General features: G+C 35.5%; 1 protein-coding gene across 2 annotated transcripts in view; it reads left to right on the top strand.

Annotated features, from left to right (window-relative positions):
• Window positions 1-25,334, top strand: part of LOC136834558 (uncharacterized) — a 99,764-nt gene that overhangs the window by 51,039 nt on the left and 23,391 nt on the right. For both annotated transcript variants that reach the window (XM_067097139.1, XM_067097146.1), the window contains exon 2: window positions 19,746-22,190. In XM_067097139.1, the coding sequence (XP_066953240.1) occupies window positions 19,746-22,190 (2,445 nt within the window). The remainder of the gene's footprint in view (window positions 1-19,745; window positions 22,191-25,334) is intronic.

Below are 25,334 nucleotides of genomic sequence, written 5' to 3' on the forward strand. Positions count from 1 at the left end.
TCGCTCTTCAGACAAGGACTCTTGTGCAGATGGCAATCACTGGCCATTTCCGTGGAGCTTACCCCAATGCTTAGGCACGGAAGGAGTTGTCAGCAAATGGTTCATCGCCACCTATGTCATTCACCCCCTTGGATAACTCCTTCCTTTTCGATTTTGCATAAATTATGATGCATGCTTACATACGTACGCATACGCTTCTATATACACAGGCATATATGTAAATGTATACGTTCGACTTCATTTAAACCCCCGTTGAAATGTATGTATCTACTGAACATTGTTTGTGTTTCTTTTTTTTCGAAGGCCTTGAGATTTATGTACGCATTGTCACAAGAAGATTTATTCGTCTTTTGTTCGCTTTGTATTTACATGTTGGTGGACTGGAGAGAAAGACAGACAGACAGAGCTTTTTGTAAACTGTAGTTCACAACGAGAGAGGGATTACTTGCATGTGAGTCAATGTTTAGCCCGTAGAAGGTTATTTTCTTTTTCCTGCTTCCGTTGAGAATTTTTCTGATTTTTTTTTCAAACGAGAAGTCTTGAACAATTTGTTTATTCAAGACTAAAAGTAATGACGATATTTTACTCTCACTAAATCCATGTAGCTAACGAGACCGGGAGTTTCACGGTGTTTGCACTACTCTGACAATGTTATTCCAGTTCCTGTTTGTTTACACGTGGAGTGAACTGTGAAACAGTAGAGTTGCTATTAAAGATTTAGTTTAAGATCACTTCCCAAAAGGCATTGAAGTCTCCGTATTTTACACCCGTGATCAAATGTCAGCAATTACTAAGACGTTCCCTAGCCTTCATTTGATGTTTTTTGTCCTCTCTCTCTCTCTCTCTCTCTCTCTCTCTCTCTCTCTCTCTCTCTCTCTCTCCCCATTAACGTGCGTTTCCCTGAAAATGAGAGAGAGAGAGAGAGAGAGAGAGAGAGAGAGAGAGGATCATTCTACTTGGCAGATCAACAACCAGTAAGAAATAACTTTTGATGCATTATCATCTAATAAGAAATGGCTGGGAAGACATTTGAAATTCAAAAGTTTTCTTGTTAATATGTACATTATTGCCTGTGGCAGTCCTCCAGCACCTCTGCTCAAAAACAGGTGTAAACTCATTTGTACTTTCACCTTCCGTCCTCCCGTGTTATCGATCGTTTTAATGTTCACAGTTGGTTCCCATTCCAGTAAATGTGTTACTATTTTTAACCATTTCTAAAAACCTTGCTTAGGGTTTACGTCTGTCAATACGGAAACGTTCAATACTTCCAAGAAAATGACTAGTCTTCGTTTAGTCCCTTTTTTTTTTTTAGCATACTAACAGTAATTCACTGGAAGCAGTAATCTGATGTTTATCAAAGAATGGTGATCACTTTAGCCCTATTTCCCAAGTAACAAAATAATACTTACTAATAGGGCCTCCAAATTCAGCACTTTAGACAACCATTCTGTTGTATAACTCAAAAGTTACTGAACCTCCTCCCGACTTCTATTTTCCTGAGTTGTGGGATCTGTTTTTATCTTCAAGATGCAGCTTCATAACCAACATGAAAATCAAGAAATATCATAAATGCCAGTTTTATAAAAGGTCAGAATTTTATTATTCTGTATTCTCTCTCTCTCTCTCTCTCTCTCTCACACACACACACACACACACACACACACACACACACATACACACACACACACACACACACACACACACACACATATATATATATATATATATATATATATATATATATATATATATATATATACATATATATATATATATATATATATATATATATATATATATATATATAATAAAGGGAGCCCATAAAAACGCCAGAATGTAGAAAGTTAATGCTTTATTTCAGAGAACAACTGTCTCCCTCTTCAGGCAGGTAATGAATGAGATAGGAGTTACAGAAAAGCAGTATTTATACCAAGAGATCCAGAGGTCAGCTGTTACGTCACTCCAGTTGTCAATTTCTCCTGAACCTTCTTAATCGCTTGTTGGAGGAAGATTTTATTTATATCTGAGTTCCAAGCTCCTTTTGAGAGGTTCATCGTATTTCTTGGTTTAATCAATGCTGGTTCTACCATCTAGCTTTTGAACCGACAATTGCTACCATAAATTATACGTTACAAATTCCAGTTTATTCTGTGATTATGGTTATTTATGTGGTTAAAAATAACTGAGCTCTGTTGGCCATACCTAATTGAACGCTTATGTTCTATTAATCTGTGAAGGAGTGATTTACCTGTTAAACCGATGTAGGATTGGTCGCAGTCGAGGCAAGGGACGTAAAGGCTGACCTCTGGATCTCTTGGTATAAATACTGCTTTTCTGTAACTGTTATCTCATATATTACCTGCATGAGGAGGGAGACAGTTATTCTCTGAAATATAGCATTAACTTTCTACATTTTGGCGTTCTTATGGGCTGCTTTTATTAGATGGAATTCTGTTTTAGCAGTAAATAATTCACAGTCATATATATATATATATATATAATATATATATATATATATATATATATATATATATATATATATATATATATATATATATATATATATATATATATATATATATATATATATATATAAATGTATTATACTCTATGTGTGTGTATGTTCGTGTTTGTTTGTTTGTTTGCCTTCGTTGTGCGTTGTAGTTATATGATGACAAAAATTAAACTGACGTCTTTACGGAAAATGCATTTTTGATAATTCCATACGATGATAAGAAGGAAATGCATATGAATAGTTACTTTAATATTGTAAGTAATATATTTACTTTAATATTGTAAGTAATAAGAGCGGAAAGATGTGCCTATCACCGCCAGCTCTGACAGCAACAAACAATCACTTGTAGTCTTTGTCCATCCTTCACGAAATTTGACAGAGATACGATGAAGAAATAGCCAGAGTATCGCGCAATGTACTTTTTCTCTGGTCATTTAAGCTTCATTTTCTGTGTACGAAGAGAGTCCGATAATGGCCACTGTGGATCGTGCACTCTCGTACTTCGCAACACCACCGTCGTTTGTCGTCTGTTTCCGTTTCAGAAAAGGGTTGTTGATCTGTCCGGTAGAATGATTTCTCTCTCTCTCTCTCTCTCTCTCTCTCTCTCTCTCTCTCTCTCTCTCTCTCTCTCTCTATGCATGAGTGTAAATTTCCGAGAGAGAGAGAGAGAGAGAGAGAGAGAGAGAGAGGTGAAGGAAAAAATCACATTAAATAAAGACTTCAGAATGTGTTTGTAATTGTCTAAATTTGATCATCGGTGTAAAGTAAGGAGACGTCAATGTCTTTGAGAAAGTGATCTTAGACAAAAATCTCTAGTAGGAACTGTTATTTCACAGTTCACTTCATGCGTAAACAAAGAAACTCTGCACTCTCACCTCCCTTTTCGAGCTGTCTGCTTTTCCTCTTTTGGGCAATTTCTCAGCAAATAAGAAACGTAGTGTTGGTGTGTGTACAGTGATCTACTTTTCAGTGATTTCCATTTCATTTAGTGAAGCGTAGTTCGTCTGTTTATTATGTTATGTATTTTCACATTAATAAATTCGTGCTGGCGTTCGTTTGCGCCTGTGTCATTTCATATTATTAACTGCTTACGCCTTTGTGAATAAGGTTCTTTTCTTTGGTTCATGGTTGTCTTCAAAATTATGGCGATTTCATCATTGTGATTTTAACTCGTATTGTTTCTTCTAATTTCTCATATGAATAATAAAATTTAAAAGCCGGTTGTGGCTTCTGTGGCTTTTATTGATTAGATAAGACTACCACAAGGGAAAAAGGTAGCACGTAAACATGCTTCTATACACACATACATTATATATATATATATATATATATATATATATATATATATATATATATATATATATATATATATTTATATTTATATATATATATATTTATTTATTTATTATTTATATATGTATATATATATATATTTATATATGTATATATATATATATATATATATATATATATATATATATATATATATATCACTTCCTCTTCCTGATTTCAAGGTTTTTGACAGGAAAGGCATCCAATATTTTTTTTTAAATCAAGGTGTCATAAATCTTTGTGTGAGTAGCTGTATCTGTCTTTGTTGTTTATTGTAGTTACTGTATTTGAAGACAACATTGAACATATATCTACAAAGTTCAAAATATTATATATATATATATATATATATATATATATATATATATATATATATATATATATATATATATATATATATATATATATATATATATATATATATATATATATATATATGTTTATATATGTGTATATATGTATGTATATTTATATAAGTGCTATATAATGTGGATGTGTAAACAAATTTCCTTCCTAATAAGTTATAATAAAATTCTGGCTATGTCTCTGTTATAGTTAAATCCTCTCTATCCAGGACTCCTCATTTGATTTCATTTGTTAACTTGTATCTCGATTTGTAGGTCTCTTACGCAAAAATAATCAGGAAATATTTAAACTTGTAGGTTTTAGAGTAAAAGAAGGAAAAGAATAAGAAATTTGGTTTATGATGCACATGTCATTCTTAGATTCTTGTGCCAGAAATTATCAGAAAGTAACTTAAGAAGATATCTAAATTAGCTGCTGTCGTACATCTCTTCTCGTGAGATACATGGAAATGACAACTATAGCTGCTGAAGGAGTGTATGCTGATGTCTACACCCATACACACGTGATATATATATATATATATATATATATATATATATATATATATATATATATATATATATATGTGAGTGTGTAGAGAGATATATATATATATATATATATATATATATATATATATATATATATATATATATATATATATAGAGAGAGAGAGAGAGAGAGAGAGAGAGAGAGAGAGAGAGAGATTCATTTCTTTAAAGTAAAGACCTCGAATCTAAATGATTTTTCAGCCTTAAAGATAGGTTGTCGCCGCCAAAAACGCCATCGTTCATAACAAAAAGGTGATACTCGTTAAGAAACTTCAGATAAAGACATTTGAATAACCCTTTCCAAAGAATGGTGCGCTCTGTTTTTGATACACCTTTTTTTCGTCCTTGCAATGACCTTGAATAGATGATATTTTTGAAGGCAAGAGATTAGAGTCCTTGACTTGATATGGATTTCTTTATGATTTTCCGTCGAACAATATTTTTTAGCTTGGGTTGCACTGTCGGTCTTATCTGGAAAAGGAAGCTTTGTTAGATGTGCAAGTTTCAGTGCAAATTAGTAATGAACAAAATAAATGTTACTTTCCATATTAATTAAGGAAAAAAATTCTGAAGGGCAAGGAGAACAATATTAGTTTTATTGCCTTATTCATTAGGGTCCATTGTTCTTGGAATATAAGAGAATGGGTAAGTTAACGTGTCATTGTGCTTCGCGTCTTACTATTATTGCTATTGTTTATTAAATCTCAAGAGCATGGTAATCCATATATTATTGTTTGGTTATTGTTAGGACTGTGGTCCTCATGTTTTGGGGAATTCTCCACAGATGGACGAGAGAGTTGAATTAATTTCTTGTATAATTTTGAATATTGTTTTCTTTTTAAAATAGATAATATTATTCTGTTTGAAGATTTTCAAAGAGAATTATCTTTGGGATTATTACCTTCAGTCAGTAGTGTCCAGTGAACATCGCTGGGGTGTAATAGAAACTCATGTTTTCCGCAGCGTGCCGTGTAATTCTGTTGAAAACTTCTGAAGTATGCAGCATACTTTGTATTTGCTGCTATTTGGAATTAGGTTGCTAGTCCAATATCCATGAATATGAATTTAAACAGGGATTGTAAATTAGATTTTGAATGACAGAGTTTTTATGTTATCACGTCCCAGATACAGAGGCTACACCGTACTATGGTTTTGTTCATGCATATTCATGGTATTAGTCAGTAAAAACTTAGACAGAAAATGTCGAAAAATTCCAGTGAAAATTTTTTCCGGATTAGTTTTGGTCCATTTATGCTTAGATAACGGATTATGCCTCTAGACATAGTTAATTTCTTGATTGATTCTGTCATTCTTAGGCAGTTACCCAGGACGCCTGGCGTGATACGGTGTTTCTGAACTCGATAAAAGTATCTCATCAACAACATTTGACTTTAAAGTTGAAGTTGTCACCTCCAAGTGGGTTTTATGATTCGCAGGAAAACTGGAACGTTCTGTTCATCCATGAACATTTTTTCTTTCATTACCTGGAAATTTGTACTTTTGCTCATTGTCCTGCTTCTATGTATTAATTCACACCATTGAAGAAAGACACGAGCTTATGATTTAATCCTTTTGTCAGAAAAATGATACACCATCGTTCCCACATGCGCAGCAATTGTAGAGAATGTACTTCTCACAAAATAAACTGTTCAAGAACGGTTACAGAACTCTGCCAAATTAACTGGAGCATTGCGGTACCATAATATGATAAAGAAGTACAAAACGGAAAGAACTGTACGTGGAATCCAGTGGTTAACACCGTGAAACGAGCAACAAAAGAACTGTTTGCCTGTGATTTTGAATGGAAAGTAACAGTATATCCCATTTTGCGAATCATACCCTCACGTGTGGGTTAACTGAACATGTAAAGTTAATGTTTTGTAATATTTGAAGAGATAGCTTTGTTTCCAGCCAAAATATTAGAAAATTAAAATTATCTATTTTTCTCGGTGTGAAATAACAATAAATATTTTGACCAAAATTAAGGACATTATCAGAAAAGCAACATGTAATCTCTTTTTAGGATTAGTATCACCAGTGTCAGTAGTATTTTTGAGGCCTATTTTTTACCGTAATAAGAGGATTCTGTTGACTGGAGCATATCTAAGATAACTCCTCTTTTATTACCTACCATAGTCATTTCATTTCCCTGGTTCCAGATCCAATTCATATGTGGTAACTTCACACTCACAAAGGTTTAAAAATGATACTTTGGCAATCTCAAAGGGGGTAATGCAGAAAAAGGCAAAGGCTTCGACCCCATAAACTTCATCCCTTTACGACTGCCGCGATGCTTTTCTCGGCGGCTCTGTTTTCTGATTCAACGTCATATTAACTTCCTCTTATTAAATATGCTGTTGATCTTAATATGTATATGAGCGTATAGTGTTATTTCTGAAATATTCCCAGTCTTCACAGACAAAATACTATTTAAATGTTAAAAGGTGGTACAAGATAGTGCAAAAAATTTTTACTTAAGTTAGCTGGAGAAAACACACCTATCACAATACAAAAAGCATTCGAAAGCCGGCTAGATGTCTCTACCTAGCCCTGGCGTGAAAAAATGAAAAATGGAAGGCGTGTATGATACATTGTCAGGAGGCAGCGATAATTTTTTAAATTTTTAACAGAAAGAGAAATCTGACTCTTGTAGAAAATTGCAAAGCTTAGCGGCAGAACATGAAACTTACTGAACTGAGCAATGTTTACTTACGTTATCATATATATATATATATATATATATGTATGTATGTATGTATGTATGTATGTATGTATGTATGTATGTATGTATATATATATATATATATATATATATATATATATATATATATATATATATATATATATATATATATATATGTGTGTGTGTGTGTGTGTGTGTGTGTGTGTGTGTGTATGTGTGTGTGTGTGTGTATCTACGCGCTAGTTAATACCAGGACCCCTAAGAGTGGGTTCTAGATAATACAAATGCCAAAGTGCTGCATGACGACGGTGAGGAAGGGTCTGTTCCAAGCTCTAGCCAAATGTGTCTGGAATAGTTAAAATAAGACTCATGTCCCTCATCATGTCCGAGTGCTTTTGCTGAACTTGACGCCAGCCCTTTATGCGTGAGTTCAGAATCTAGCCACGGAAATCAAGTTTTCTTCAGTCGTTCATTTCATAATGAAGGCTTCATTGTAAGCGTAGCCAAAGACCGTGAGCAAACAGAGAGGTTAAAAAGTCATTGTGGCCATCAAAAATACATTATAACTGGTATAGTATGTGTGTAGATAGACACACATACACATACATACACACGCATATATATATATATATATATGAGTGTGTGTGTGTGTGTGTTTTACGTAAACTCGTATATGTTTTTCTTGGTAACATAATAAAAACATTCAGCATTTTGGCTACAATGTCCTTTGTGTAGAAAATAGAGGCCACCATTTTGACAAAGGCTGAAAAGACCGAAGATGACGAAGTGACCTTCGAACTGAGCCCTCCAATTATCATTCCAGACCTCGTCGCCATTAGCCTCATCTCCGCCTCGGGGGTTTCCTCCGCAGGGCGGGAGGAGAATCACGAGATCGTTGGGATTTGGGATTTTTCTTTGTCACTGATTTTTATCTTTATTTTTCTTGCAGCGGTTGCAAAAACAATAGTAATTAGAAGACAGCAGTTGCAAAATCAATAGTAAAGATGATGATAACGTTCGTGTCATTGTTAGTACTACTGCACTCTTACCGTTATAAGTTACTATAGTATAAAGAGGTTCGAGCTGGCAAGTCCCGACTTTAGAGACGGTACATACCCGTCCCGACTTTAGGGACGGTACATACCCGTCCCGACTTTAGGGACGGTACATACCGTCCCGAAGCTCGTACCAAGGTGCCTTAATTCTACATACTTTTATATAAGGCTAAATATAAGAGAGGCTGGCCCGACTAGACGACGGCAAGTTTAAATTGTGATTTTATTATCCAAAGACAATCGATGTTACCCACACACCTACTGAAAGTTCCTTTATAGACATTGCGTTGTTTTATTATTATTACTTATTATAACCAGAATGTCTTAAGATAAAAAGAAAATCTGCGTTACAAATTTTTAATCTTTCAGTCTCTAACAAAGAGAAACTTGTTCTCCTCCCTTAATGTTGTAGTTATGCCAGAAACTTTTACCCATTGTTAATACGTGAAATTAATTCATGTAAGTCGGCAATTTCTTGAAAATAACGTAAGAATTCCAACCTTCCCCAAACCGTGCGTTGAAGTAAGTAACTTTTAAACATGAAGGTGGAGTAGTTTTGCCAGATCTTTTATTTCTTTTGTTTCTCATCATTTGAAAAGAAACTTGTGTTTTTGCAGTTAAAATAAATGTTTTTGCAACTATTGTGGTGAAAATAACTTTCCATATGAATTTAATGAGATTTTTTGTGGTGAAGTCGAATGTGTATATATGTATATATATATATATATATATATATATATATATATATATATATATATATATATATATATATATATATATATATATATATATATATATATATGTATATAAATATATATATGTATATAAATGTATTTACACATATACATATATATAATATATATATGTATATATACATATACATACATATATGTATATATACCTATACATATTTATATGTACGTATATATACATGTATATACATATTTATACATATATATATATATGTACATATGTATGTGTGTTTGTGTGTATTTATATATGCAGTGTATGTTTGTGATTATATTCTTATTTACTGATTGAAAACTTTCAAAGAACACGCTTCCTCCCCTTCATTAAAAAGACTCTCTTAGATGAACAGACGATTTTTACCGCAGGAAAAAAGTTACGACGTTCTGTAATTCCATGTACATCCGGCAGATAAATTTAGATGAAAAGGGAGCAAACAAAACCCGTACAATCGGGAAGGCTGTGATGAAAGACCAAATTCGATGAAAGCTCCCTTAAGGTCACTTTCATACGTTCTTGTTACCATCATTTTAGTTTCGTTTATCCTTTTATCGCAGACATGAATCCCTAACTTAAGCATATTTAACTGAAAGAAAATGTTGGTGGCTATTTTCTCTTCTAATGAAGCGATAATTCTGCGACGAATCTGAAAGACAAGAAGAAAAATCACGCACACGCCAAAAAATAATAGCCAGCGAATTACGTTTCCATGTAAAAAATGCTTCAGACAAAGATAAAACTTCTAATTGCGTCCTTTTTTCTTGGTTACTTTTGCAGAGTACGAAATAATATGAATTATCTCCTCAACGCATTACGCAGAACAACATCCGGGACATGAGAGTGGCGTTCCGTTACTTGAAATATGTAAGCACTGGTTTGCTGAAGAGAACGTGCAAGAAAAGCATTTCAGTGAAACTGATGATGATGGTGGTTGTGGTCGTGGTGATTTGGGGGGATTCATTTAAAAGATATATTGCGTTATTCAGAGTATTGTTGTCGAAGTTGTGAAATGGAAGACATTTTACTATTTTAAGGGCAGTTGTTAGCAAAAGACCCATGCTGTTGTGTATCGAGCTTAATCGAAGAATCAGCCTTTCAGTACCTAGTTTTTTCTTTCGAAATATGATGTAACAGTAAAGGACATCTATAGCTTTACTCTCCCTAATATCTCGACAGTCCTTTCGTTTGTGTGTGGTTGTGGGTGTGTGTGTGTGCGTGCGCGCGCGCGTGCGTGATATTTGCTACGTTTCTGTCAATAATGGATTTCTTATAAAAAATGACGTACTTTGGACAAGAGGCATTAAACTGCTTGATTCCTATCACAAACATTTACTCAGTTATTCATTGATTTATTAATTCATTATTATCACACTATATTTTATGTTTGTTTAAGATTCACCCCAGAAGCTATAGTAAAAAGAAGGTAACTGATAATCAAAGAAAGTGAAACGATCTGGCCAGTTCATTAAAATATGGCCAGAGGATTTGATAAACGTAGTACAACAATGCTCAGGTCATTTTTTTCTTATACATTTGTTTAGTCTCTTTCACAATTATACAGTCTTAGACTATAATTATGTTTATGCCAGTTAGATTATAAAAAACTTGTTCCCTTCAATTGGTTAATCATATTTTGTATCGGATTTTTTTTTCTTTCGAATTGTTGGGACTTCGTAAATTTTAAACTATTTTACGTAGGTCCTGAAAAGTGAATTGAACAAATCAGTGCTTGAATCATTTAGAATGTAAGTCATGCATCATCGGTAATTTGTGCTGGGACGTTTCCTCGTGTATATCGCGACTATTATATTCATGCACTAAACCTGCAAAGTTTCCATATTCGTCAAAATTTTATTAACAAATTTCCTTCAGTCACAAACCTGCGTTGCTTCAGGTAGCTTCAGGCATCACTCTTCTTGTACGCACGGCTTTCTTAGCCCACTGTTGTTTCGGTCGTAACTGAGAGAACGCTAATTACAGAGGTTCTCATCCTAAGGAGAGATGGAAAGATTCGCAGGAGGTCATTAGGGTCAGGCCAGGTCAGCGCACTTATTGAGTAGAACTTTAAGAGAGAGAGAGAGAGAGAGAGAGAGAGAGAGAGAGAGAGAGAGAGAGAGAGAGAGAGAGAGAGAGAGAGAGATTTTGATCTGACACTTTTTCACGACGCGTGTTTTTTACTTTTCAGGCCTCATGGGTGTAACAACAATTTTTAGGTAATAAAGAAAATATACCTTTCACATGTACAAACATTGCAATATATATATATATATATATATATATATATATATATATATATATATATATATATATATATATATATATATATATACATTGGTCCTCTTTTATTTTTTCTGTCTTTCTGTCGTTATATCTGCTGGTGAATCTCTTTAAGTATATCAAGACCTGAAAGCTAACCTTTTAGAAAGCAGGACCATTTTAATAATAATAATAATAATAATAATAATAATAATAATAATAATAATAATAATAATAATAATAATAATAATAATAATAATAATAAACAAACGGCTTTCCTTAGATACTTAGAAGTAATTTACTTCTTTCCAAACTTCATTACAAAGCCAAGTCAATCTCTCAGTTAATATGCATTTTGAATGTACCCGTTTATGTTTGCTGGTAAACATCAGACAATCTTTGGATATGATCATTGTAGATACATTTTTTCCTTGGCCTGTTGCTTTTTGAGTCTCATTTATATTCATTACCGCTTACACCAGACACGTAAGAGTTGTTACAAATATCAGCAGTGCTTCCTTTCATATTTGCTAAAAGGCAGAGACGTTAGCTCTGTACCTACCTACGGGTTATTTGTATATTTCAGGATGCCGAAATTCAGCTGTAAGAATTCAGACGTAATGTGTAATTCGGTAAAGTTCCAGTTAATAGAGGACTGAGTGAACTTTAGAAATTATATTTGTATTTGATATATGGACACGAAAAGGCAAAGTCCTTAAATATAATTGCTCAGCAGGTTTAAAAATTTTTCATATTTAGTCAGTGTTTATGTTTTCATTTTATCAAAAATAAGTAGGACTCCTGTTTTATCCACCGTGTGAGGAAGCAGTGTTTTGAAGCAGGCACTGATAACTAAAATCTCTTCAAGAACATGAGGAATACCTTGACTGACCTCTCAGAAATAACAACAGTTTCTTTTTGGAAGTTATGAGAAAGCGAAATTAGTTTGTGGTGGTATAGTTGAGTGATTCCAGAGCTTGCAGTCGTGTGAAAGTGCCCACTTGATAGACCAGGAGTGAAAATCGTCTGCAATTCTCTGAGATTTATTGATGTTGGTGGAAAGTAATGTTCACGCACAGCTTTAACTTCTGAGTTTTATACCTCTGATGCCTAATTTATAAGTCAAAGTAAATCCTAATGTAAAATAGCAATTTCATAAGAAACTAACCTCATGGAACTTCTGCGATGAAAGACATAGGTCTAAATCATAATATTAGACAGCCTAAACTATTAAGTCGCAGGTTTCAGTGAGCATGACCTCAAAGTTCCCCTCCAGAGGCCTTGGAACTTCAAAAATCTCACTTGCCTGGTCAAATTGCCAAGTTCTCACCTATGTGCTTAGAAATTATACAATGCTTCAAGTTACACTATATATCTTTACCGGCTCATACCACAATGCAGTTTTTAAAGTAAACAAATGCCTTTTATTATGAGTTTTAATATCAATATTGCAGATAGACGGCAGCATCATTTGTAACCTCGTTTTTCTTCAGCCTGATCTTATTATCACCTTAACTGAATTACGTTTTCATGGAAAGAGCCAAAAAGGCATGAGCATTTACGCGCTTTAGGCATTTTAGGTCGTACCACATGTTACATATACATTTCCAAGTTTATATTTACATTTTATTATTCGAGTTTTTGACAAACTATTTAGTTCCCTCACATTTTCTGTCTTATGAACGACGACTCGTTCTCTCTTTAGTTTTGCATTGGTAATTGAACTGCATCGCATTCAACTAGATATTCACATAGCCAACAAAGAAACCACAGTGAAAACATAATCATTAATAAGCAATATCTTACGTCAGTGGGATCTAAACCGCCCAACGAAATGCGGTTTCATGCATCATAAAGCACTCCATCGATCCACTTAAGAGAACATCCTGTATTCTTTACCTTATACAGTTACACAAATAGGTTATGCAGTTCCTCCACGTATTGTATGTACTGCAGACATTTTGTGACCTTTAATTGAGGGCTCTGCTCCATAAATTAGAGACATATTTACCATCAGGAGCGTTCAAGCGTTTAGAGAACTGTGTCATCTTTGAACACCGGATGAGTGAATGCGAATAACGACCTGAGATTAGGAGTTCATTATTTTGCTCAGCACTTTGTACAAAGGTGGGTGAAACGTGGGGTTAGGAGAGACGGTTGTGGCGTGGATGTTGAGGTTTGGGGAGAGGTTTGTTGTCTGGATGTGAGTGGGTGCGTGTGGATGGCCCTAGCAAATAAGTAGTTGGTAATTATCGTCAACTGAACTTCACCTGAATGTAACTTCCTTATCATGCGAGGATAACTGCATGTCTTGATTAAAGTCATTGATTGTTTTCATGTTAGTTGTGGGATTCAAATTGCTTCTTAGTTTTAAACTGAAAATTGGAATTAGAGGTTTCATTTTAGCAGCCTTGATCATAAATAAGATAACGAGGTGGAAAGTTACTCTTTATATGTCACTGTGCATCACGATTTATGTTCTAAAAAGAATTTTCGTGATCGAAGGTTAAGACTGAGCTTAAGAAGGAATTTAGATCTGATTTGACAATATTCGTTGAACTGATAAATTTTACGTGCTATCTGGTTTGTCTTAAGGTTATAAGATAATAATTCGATAGTCGGGAAAGTTTATCATTATTTAAGGGGATAAAGACTTGGAAAAGGCGGTTCTGTCATAATTAGGACTTTCATGTCTACAGGCGCCTCTGAGTACAAATACATTTCCGTGTATTTGTATCACTTATACTTAATATTTCTGAATACTTAGCATTACTTTGTGCCACCTTTAGGTCCAAGCTTCGTTTTTCGCAGTACTTATAAAGTGTCTCTTCTGACGCTGCCAGAAAGCGAACTGTTGTTCTTTAAGATATTGACACCATACTTCAAATCTTGTTTCTTCCGTAGTTGAAATGTTGTTCTGTCAGTGACATCCGGAGATATTTTAAATTTGGACGAGGCTGGTTATTAAAGTTTGGAATATCGCTTGCAGGTTTCCTGCTTTAGTATCTCCCATAGTTTGTATTTGGTGTTTACCTCTTGAATTTAGGGGTGATTCTCAATTCGCAGAACGTTTGCACAAGTATTTTTTAATTACTAGGCAATTTTGGAGCAATGCTCATGATAATGCAATGGCTATTCAATATGCGCCCAAGTTTAATATAAGTTTCATTGTTACAGTCACGCTACATTCCTTATTTGACTTATTCACCATCTACTATTTAAATATGATCTTTATAAATGTATTCTTTATGTTTATATGAATTTTTCTACTCTTTACATGGCTCTGTTTTCACACGTAGTATTGTATTGTAAGAAAGCATACTTGTGAAGTTGAAGGCATATATATTTATTACATATAAATTCTTGAACATTATGTTTAAAGCATAAATTTCTCGTACTCTAAATTACATTTTCGTTATTGGATCTATCAGCTGCTTGCGCCTTCATTTGTTTTCATACCTAACTGTTCTTACCTGTGGCTGCAGGAAGTGAGCTCTGCTCGTGTTTACCTGCCTCCCAGCCAGCGTTCCTTTGCATAATTTCACGTCACCGCAACTTGCGTTTCATAGAACCATTTAAAGTTTTTGCATCTATTACATCAACCTCCAGTTAAGTGTGCTCTCCTCCATTACCTTTGAATTTTCTCATTACTTCTTGTCAAAGTTTCCGCTTTGCATTGTTATCCGTTTTTAAGCTTTTCTAATAAAGAACAAAAGTACATTGAGATACTCAGTCCTTTATGAAACGCAGTAAACTTTAATTTAGTTGTTCTCTCTCTCTCTCTCTCTCTCTCTCTCTCTCTCTCTCTCTCTCTCTCTCTCTCTCTCTCTCTCACCATATGTCTTTTCCCTTCAGAGAGGGTTTCTCTAAAATGTGTTAGATTTCCGGTTCTCAGAAATTAGTTTGGGATGAAGTTGCTAGTCCCATGCCCTTGTCAACCCTTGTTGCCACCCACTACAGCTGCAGCGTGCGTATATTCCCCTTAGAGAGCTGGGGGGAGGAGTTCTCCAGAGGGTTTTAATCTTTGAGCTTTAGAAAGGTTTTGGAAAAGAGGTTGCTAGCATCTTACCATTTTACAGTCAGGTTACGTCCACCATAGTGACGCCCACCATAGTTGACTAACCACCACCAAATACGTAATTCACTAAGTTAGGTCAACAAAGGCCCCAGCAGGGGAACTGAATAATTGCAGCAAGAGTGGCATCACCTGCATACTGTGTTATCTTGTTTTCTAGACCAGCAGTTATTTCTCTCGTGAGGTCTGAAAATGTGCCTCAATTAACCCCATTATACTACAGTATGTGCATATTGTCAACATCAGCTGTTTTTGAGAGATATAATTTGCCTTTGAAAACGTATATTAACTTTAATAGGTGCAGCTAACTTTGCCTGCTGAAATTCAGGACTGGAACACATTTTGAGTAATTAGCCACACAATACTCATGCATCTCCTTGATGACCTAAGGCCAAGCTGGTTAGCAAGTAATTTCTAAGCTCACTAGAAACACCATTAACGCAAATTCATTGTTGCCGTGAATGAAATCCAAGTTACGAATTGTTTATAAATAACAACAGAAAATCAATTTGAGGAGTCATGGAACTATATTCAATGTTCAGGATGTGTAAGATGCAATAGCTTGATCTGAGAAGGCACCTGAAGCACTGTGTCTGATAATCTGATTGTTTCCCGTACACACACACACACACTGGCTGTTAGGAAGCAGGTGTCTAGATTCATGGCTGCTACATATGAAAGATTAGATTTATAAGTATATGTGCACATAACATATATATGTATAAATGTGTTACCTCATGCATACATACCTATACACGGGCTGTGCAGTGTTGTGTGAAGTACTTGTCATTTTATTTCCTTGGTGTAATCTCTCTCTCTCTCTCTCTCTCTCTCTCTCTCTCTCTCTCTCTCTTATGCATAATATTCAAACACACTCACACATTATATATATTTATGTATACATATATATGTGTATGTGCGTGTATGTGTATATATACACTCCTTTTTGAAGTGTAATAATGACTTCAATTGATATTATATATCCTAATCTCATAGTATTTTGGGATGATGACACAACCCCATGCCTCCCTTCATTCCCAGCAGCATCCCAGTATAGTCCGGTACCCAATGCACCCCCAGGTCATCAGAAACACTTACCAGGGATTTGAACCAGAACGAGCTCCATAATGTCACAAGTCTACGTGCAGGCACACGCGCGCGCGCACACACACACACACACACACACACACACACACACACACGACAGTTCTTTTATAATTATTTTTGACATAACTGGGGAATTTTTGCTTTTCTGTTTGTGGCAACAGTGTTACACAGGAGTCACATTTAGATACCTGAGAGTTTGCCTGGTAACGTTGAACCAGTGGTCTTAAAACTAAGGTTGTGAATTCTTGTGAATTGTTATTTTTGTTATTTTTTTTATTTTTTCACTTATTTATGTATATTTAGCTGCGTATGTTTATCTTTTCATATTGTTTTATCTGTTACTTTAATTTACTATGTGTTTATGAGCTCATTCTTTTAACTTTTCACCGAGGGACTGTTGTTCTTTGTAAAGTTGCTCATCAAAAAATATGCTTGTTGAAATGTCATTCCATAATGTAAAATGTTAGTAACAATAAAATGTCTGTAAAGAAATCTGAAAAAAATATATAAAAATATACACGACATTTATTAAGAAGTTTAAATGATTAAGCTGATTTCTAGAAATCCTTAGGAAGTACTTGATATTCTGCAAAGTTAAGCAGATGTATAAAATTATAAAGAAATAGCAGAGTATAAAACAGAAATGAAGAAGTAAAAGAAGAAGAAGAAATGCCTAAAAGAGCAAAGAAGAACAGGAGGAAGAAGCAATGACTAATGAGGCGAGTCGTGGAGGAAATTATTATCTAACGGTAGTTTTGAACGTTGGAGGGGCGTTCGTCTTCGCTTAGAGGCTGAGGCATGACTTCCCTCTAGGCGCATTTGCTATTATTATTATTATTATTATTGCTATGGAGAGAAAATTCCTCCCGTTAACCCCTTTTCCTCCGTGATGCTACCTGTTTCCTGCTCTGCAGGGATCGTTAAGGTCACGTTACCGTCAGTGTGGGGTTAACGTTAGGCTCAAGGGCGAGGCAGAGACTCATACCAAGGTATGGTCACCTCTGCGTGTTTGGTGATCGAAGAAGCATGCAGTAGTGTAACTTGACATTGTTGCATAAACTGCAATTTAGTGAAGTAATATCTCGTCCTCTGCTACATTTAAACTTCAAACAGTTAATGATTTTGTAATACTTGCCGGAAATTATTATGATATTGGCTTTAAACTGAGTGTTTTGTAATCTCGAGATTCATTCCTTAGAAGTAAGCGTAGAAATGCTTGATTCACCTTCATTACGGCTGGTTTATTGCAAAACCAATGGCCTTCTATGGCACTTTTGAGATTCCAGCGGATTCTAGAAAGAGATACCAGTAATTAAACAATGTATATGTGCTGGTTATATTTTTTATACGTTCTCTGAACCCAGATCCATTCCAAGTTGGATGAATAAAGATATACTTGCTGTACGTTTATTACAGTTGGTCTCCTTCTTTCTCTTCCTGTTAAACCATTTTATAAACTCACAGGTCTCCTTTCTCCTCTTCCTGCTCTCCGATTTCTCCCTTTCAGTCGTTCGAAATCATGACTTCCATTTTTTTTCCTTTTTTTAACCAACTTTCCTTTCTGTAATGACTACGTTTTTGGAAATTACTGCTTGGTTCATGGGGTAGTTTTTCGGCATATCAGCAATTTGCAACTTCCTCTTTGTTTCTTTTTAGGCGGAATTATTAAATGGAACATGACCGCGGGGTGGGTTCCTCTTGGTCGCTAGAGCAAACAGGCAACAGATGGCAAACTTCGCATGACTACAGGAAAGCTACACTAGAGTTTATATAATGTGATACATTTGTTTATAGGCTCTGGTTCAAGATTCCTCCTATTGTCGTTTTTTTTTTTTTTTGTATGTTCTCTGTAGCTGCTCCTTGTTAAAAATTGTAAGTAATAATACATACGTACTCGGTGATCCAATTAAGTGCGTTATCGAAATTACTACTGCTGACGATTCACTGAGAGTATTTATATATTTTCATTAAATATATATAAAACTTATAAAAAAGAAAAAAAAATGTTTCTCCGATAAAGTGAAATGAATCTGAAACTGAATTAGCTTGGTTAATATTGTTTGTGAATGAGATAATGGACGTAAGTCTTGGACATATTAGGAGACATTCAAAGAATTGTAGCGTGACAGTGAAGCTACGAATATTTTCAAATGATTCTGTAGTCTGAAATAATAAAAGGAAGATAATTTTGAAATAAGCGTCAGAATGTAAGGGTAGACAGAATTTGAATTAAGAGGCGGGTGAAAGTTGGTATTGTTAGTGAAAGGAGAAAAGTCACGGTGAAAACGCTGTTCACACGCTGAGAGACTCTTGAGTTTAGTAGAAGCAGCTTATCACCGAGATATAAAAAGATTAAAACAATCTTGCTTATGTCAGGGTATATGAGTTTGGCAAAATGAAATGACTTATACTTTTTTTTACTTTTGCATTAATCCCATTTAAGGGCAAAATGACTTTAAGTATGAGGTTAATGTACATACATACATACATACATATATATATATATATATATATATATATATATATATATATATATATATATATATATATATATGTGTGTGTTTGTATATACATATACATATGACGTGGTTTCAAGAGACCAATATGGTTAACTGCAGTTAACTTCATTTGCAACTATGGCAACCACAGAGGTCAGCTTATAAGTGACAGTTAATCTCTAGAGAGAGATTAACCGTCACTTGTAGCTGAACCCTATGGTTGCTATAGTTGCAAATGAAGTTAACTGCAGCTAACCATATTGGTTTCTTTGAAACCACGTATATATATATGTATGTATGATATATATATGTATATATACATATTATATATATATATATATATATATATATATATATATATATATATATATATATATATATATATATATATATATATAGAGAGAGAGAGAGAGAGAGAGAGAGAGAGAGAGAGAGAGAGAGAGAGAGAGAGAGAGACTTCAGAATAAAATCCCAATGATTCATTGGAGTTTTCCTCATTGACTTTAGAAATTCATCTTATTTTTTTAATTTCTATAGTCTCTGTTCATAGTAGACTAATATTTCATGTTCTTTCTTTGCAGATTCTGGGAACAGCCAAGATCACAACGTGGTTTTTCTTCAGGACATAAGTGGCATTAGTGATATTTTAAGAGCGAAAAAGGGTGATAACTTAGTTTTAGTCAATAGAACAGATGGTAATGTAAATAATCCTAGTAGCACTAGTAACGACACGTTTGAAAGTGATAGTAGTGATATTGATCCAACGGATGTGCCAATAACAACATTAAATACAGAAACTGTAAGGACAACAAATCCCGCAGAGAACAGTGACGAAAGACCTTCCACAGCGACCACCTTGAGAGCGCTTGATGATGGTAACGAAGGTTCTTCGTCTGAGGGTAGCGTGGTGAATTCCACGCAGGAGAGTGTAATGCCTATGGAGACTGAAGAGGGCCTAGTGATATACGAAAGCGAACAAGGGGAAGCATTTCTCACAACCGACGTCACCGATGACGTGCAGGTCGATGGTGTTACCTCTGACACCACAGGCCTCGAGACACCCAAGGATGTCTCGTCCGTTGAATCTGAAATGAACGATAATTATTCATTTACAATTTTCAGTGAATGCGAAAGCTCTGATTATGAATGTAACATTTCTACAGGGCAATATATTGAAAGTAGTGATCCAATGTCCACCATCTCTTCTATAAGCAAAAGCAGTGAAATATTCACTTACAAAGGTGATCTAGAACCGTCTTTATCGTCACTTGATTTACCTAGTACCGAGAGTGAGATCCTAGAAACCACAGTTGTTGATGCTGGCGTGGAGGAAAGGCAAACTGTAATGGGCCCTTCAGCCTTAGTTGCAGTGGAGCCTGTCGCTGTAACCACAGAAAATGATGCCTCTACCCTCAAAGACTACAGTGATGATGATTTCGATAGGTCAGTGACTGAAAATCCAGGCAGCAGTGAAACCATTGTAAAATCTGTTACTGATACGGAATTAGCCTTTAATGAGAGCGGTGAATATGATGATGAATATGACCTCATCGTGGAAACCCTAATCAGCACTGCCACTGTTTACTATGATGAGGAATCTCTACAAAATCTTGAAACCAGTCGACGAGTAGTCAGAACAGTGTCTCAAGATTTTGATGCAGATGCATGGGGTGCTTCAAACCAGTACAGAGGTTTTTTGTCAGATGATCCAGGTTCTGTCAAAACTTACATGACTGTTAACTCAGCATCTGCATTTGACCTTCGACGGAAATCTCAAAGAAAATCAGATCCAGAGCCTGATATTGATGATATTATCAAAGGCATTGTGCAACTTCTAGGAGGGAATGTCAAGGTTACTGCTGCTGAGGAAACTGACACCCGTCTTACAACTTTTGGAAGTGAACCAGTTTTCAGCAGTCGTATTAATAACCGTGGGCCACCAAGGCTAACACAAGTACCGCCTTTTGGTGTACTTAGCTCAGCAATTCTGACTAGGCCACCAATTAGACCTCCTGTCACTCCACCAGGAGAGAATTCAAACCATCATGTTCCAGGTTTGCCTCCTGGTCGGCCACCGTTTGTTGCCAATACTCGGCCCCCTTTCTTGGCACCTTTACCTCCTTCAATGTCCTCCCGGCCCTCACCTCCCATTCAGAAACCTTATGAAACAGGGGTCCCTATTCCAATAGATTTACTTCCTGAAACTGAACTGGGAACAGGAGCGCCCATAATCCCACTAAATCCATTGATTACTGAAGATGAAGATTCACGCCAAGAAACTAGCATTACAGACATTCCTCTCCTTGAAACCTCCGTTAACGAGGAAAACAATTCCCAGACTCATTCTCTAGAGATCTCTCCTAACTCTACACAAGAATTAAATATTGAAACAGTAAAAATGACTACAACTGAGTCTTCCACACTTAAGGAAGAGTCCTCAGTGGCAGAACATTCATTAACAGAAGAAACCAAACCTCCTTTCCAGGACCTCAGCTCTGTCCTTGAAGTAGCAACAACTCTCCCACCTATTACAGTTACAGAAACTCCACCTACTAGTTCCTCAGATTCTTCCATGCTGGAGCCTACGTCTGCTTCAATATCACCTACACCAGTGACGAATGAAGAACCTCATCAGACATCAACCTCAAGTATTACTACTGAAAGTATTGCGTCCTCAGAGGTGTTGTCGCCTTCAGTTGAATCTCCTGTCAGTACTAGTCAACTTTCATCATCAGCCACACCTCCCCTTAAACTGCCTACTGCCATACACTCCACTCAACATTCTCCCATTTCACACTCATACTCCCCTTGGCCCCCTGTGCCATCGTTCTCTGGTCCTCGCCCTGGAGTTGTATTAGATGATTCTAACTATCGCCCGGGACAAATCATTACTGGCACTGTGGTTCCTTTCGACACTGGACCTGGAGATGTCTTTGATGTAACAGTGTCTGCTTACCAGGACTTTGGAGGAGGTGTACGTCCCAACGCCAGACCACCGAACTTGGGACAGCCACTTATTGTACCAGGTAAGAGAGACAATGACTTTTTTTGCTATCATTGATAAGTAAGAATTAAGATGAAATTCATTAATCTTGCATAAGTGTGCGATATGCATTCTCATGCTTCCTGGATATCAAGACCCTACCTTGCCAATACGCTTTCCCACAATATGTTTAACCCTTTTATTGTCAATTTCTTATGAAAAAATTCATGGATTGAAAATATGTATTTTCTCAAGGACAAAATGAATAATAAAGCTATATCATGTCTAAAAGAAAGAGGAATGTCTTATTCCGATCTTGCATGCATTCTCACGCTTCCTGGATATCAAGACCCTACCTTTCCAATACGCTTTCCCACAATATATTCAACCCTTTCCAGGCTTCCTCTCCTCTTCCCCTTCAACACTACAGAATTAGTAAATATTTTCATTAACTTATCATCGCTCAATCTTTTCACATCGCTGAACTTTCTCAAAAAAGATTCTGATCCATCCTTTAACCTAAGCTCACCGTTTTACCACTTCTATATGTCCCCACTCTCTCACCCTATCGTTTCTTCTTACACAGAATATAACATACTAACTGTTCATCTTGACAACTTTTAATCTATTTTTTTTATTCACATTCAACATTCACATTTCACTCCACAAAAGGGAATGGATTCATATATTCTAGCCTGGCTTCTGGAGACGGCTCAAACCTCTTCCCAATCTTCTTACACACTCCAGAATTTTCTTGCTTCACAAATTCTGTGACTCACCTCTTCTCTCATTCTGCCGTCATCCATTTTATTTGCTGCCAGTTACTTATAAGAATAAACTGATTCCAGTCTTTCATAATCCATATTGACATTCAGTGCTCCATCTTCTGGTTTCCATTTATAATCATAGCCTTAGGCTTGCTCAAGTTACTCTAAGCTCACTTCTCTTGCAAACACTTTCAAATTATTTTACTAGATTTTTTAGTTTCTTGGCAGTATGGTCAATCAGTACTGTATCATATGTAAGCGTCAACTGTTCTACAATCCACTTACAACTCACTTTCTTATCTCACAATTTTGCTCATATATCTGCTGTCATTTATTCGAATTTTCGCTTCCCCCCATCCATAAGATATTAAAAACCCATTTTTACAGCAAACCAATCACCTTTCCCTCTTGCGTAGTCTAACATGTTGCTTATTATTGTCGTAAAACTTTCAGTTGCTCTCAGTAACTTATACCATAAATTCTCAACGCCCTTCACACTTCATCCCTGTCAGTACTGTTAAACTATTTCGACGTCCATGTATGCCACATGCAGCTGTTTTCCTTCACTTCGAAAACCTTCCCTTAACGTTTCATAACAAAAACTTGATCCACTCATCCTCTGCCTTGTCTGAACCGACCCAGTTCATTCGTTATCAGCCATTCTGCGATCTGTTTCATTTTCTCAGTTACCCTTCCTGATTTACTAAGTAAAGTTATGTATATATGATTCTAACTGTCGCTTTTTCGCCTCTACTTTCATACAGTGAAACCATTATACCTCTCGCCCATTCCTTTGGAACGTTTCTGTCATCAAAAACACCCTACAATCCCTGGTCCGTTACTCAATCACACCATCGCCAACACACTGCGCAGCATCTCACTTGTAATTTCAACAGCTCGTAACTTCGTTCCATTATTTAATTTTATAGTTACCTTCCTTACATCCTCGACTGTCACTTGCACAAACTTACATTAACCGTTTCTACATTTGTGTCATTCAACTCTGCCTGTTCATTCACCAAATCTTCAAAATCCTCACCAAGTTGGCCCAGAACTATATTCGCTTGAGACAGCATTTCTCAGTTTGTAGATTTTATTCTGAGATCCTTTTAGTTAAGTAACAGTCTCCATGCATACCCTTCTCTGCAGAACAATTTTTTATTCACCCATCAATTTTTACTTGCCTTCTTTTTCTCTATCGCTTTCTTCTTGATTGCCGTATCCATCCTCCTGCATGCCTGCGCATAATCATCTCGTCTGTCATGCAACTGCACCTCAAATAATCTTTTGCCCCTTACTAAACTTGTATTTCCTTATACCTCCACTTAGTGTTTTTATTGCCTCTTTGTACCCTCATATTTTTGCTAACGTGTCCTTATCACCCCAACCTTGACTTTTCCATTACTTTCTCCAATACACACACACATATATATATATATATATATATATATATATATATATATATATATATATATATATATATATATATATATATATATATATATATATTATAAGGTACATGTTGTAGAACATCCACCCAAATGGGAATTTCAAGAGCTTCTCGAAAGGTTATTCTTCCTTTAAGAACATCATAAGCATAGTATCTAATATTCTGCTACTCATTGACTTTAATTGTTATATACACAGTATAACGCTTTTCATTTTCCAGTTCGTATACATGTATAATTAAAGATTTGTTGGCTAACATTCCGAGGAGCTCACTGAAATAGCAGGAAACACTACTTTTTCCCACATTTAGCAGAAAAAGGAAAAACTTGCTGAAAGATAACTTGGGTTGTGAGCTCTCAGTTGTTTCACAAACACGTGTTCTGACATTTCAGCATCTCATTGCCAAAATTTCTACCAACTGACCATTACTTTTTATATATAGACACTTGGAATACGTTAATTATCTTGCGCAGCGACTGTAGCTTTGTAATGTCAACTATATGAGCTCAAAACTAAGTTATCTCGACGGAATGTACCATTTTCATTATTTTGTAACTTTATTTCTTAGTTCCCCATTCAAAACCAAAATGTGGACATTATTGGGTAGTGATCCAATTGAATTTTGTTAATCAGTTTGTTTTTAAAACTTATCGTAACACGGTGACTTCGTTTATCGTGTAATTTGCAGTATTTTGAACTATGCTGAAGTGCCTTTGAAATTCTTTCGAACTAGAGCATGAAACATAAAGGAAAGAAGTCTTAAGAGCCTTCTTAAATACACATTCTTCTTGAACCTTCCATTAGTAATTGTACATTTTGTGGACCAAGTTTTGCAGACGTCAAATTTCCAGCGCCTAACTTTGCTTGAACATGAGACAAAGAAGAGATCGTCTGACTGTGTTCAGTGTTTGTTTACATGAACTGTGTCGATAAATGTGCGAATTAAAGTAACTCTCAGTATTTATGCAGCT

Source organism: Macrobrachium rosenbergii, chromosome 4, assembly GCF_040412425.1.
Source record: "Macrobrachium rosenbergii isolate ZJJX-2024 chromosome 4, ASM4041242v1, whole genome shotgun sequence".
Lineage (NCBI taxonomy): Eukaryota > Metazoa > Arthropoda > Malacostraca > Decapoda > Palaemonidae > Macrobrachium > Macrobrachium rosenbergii.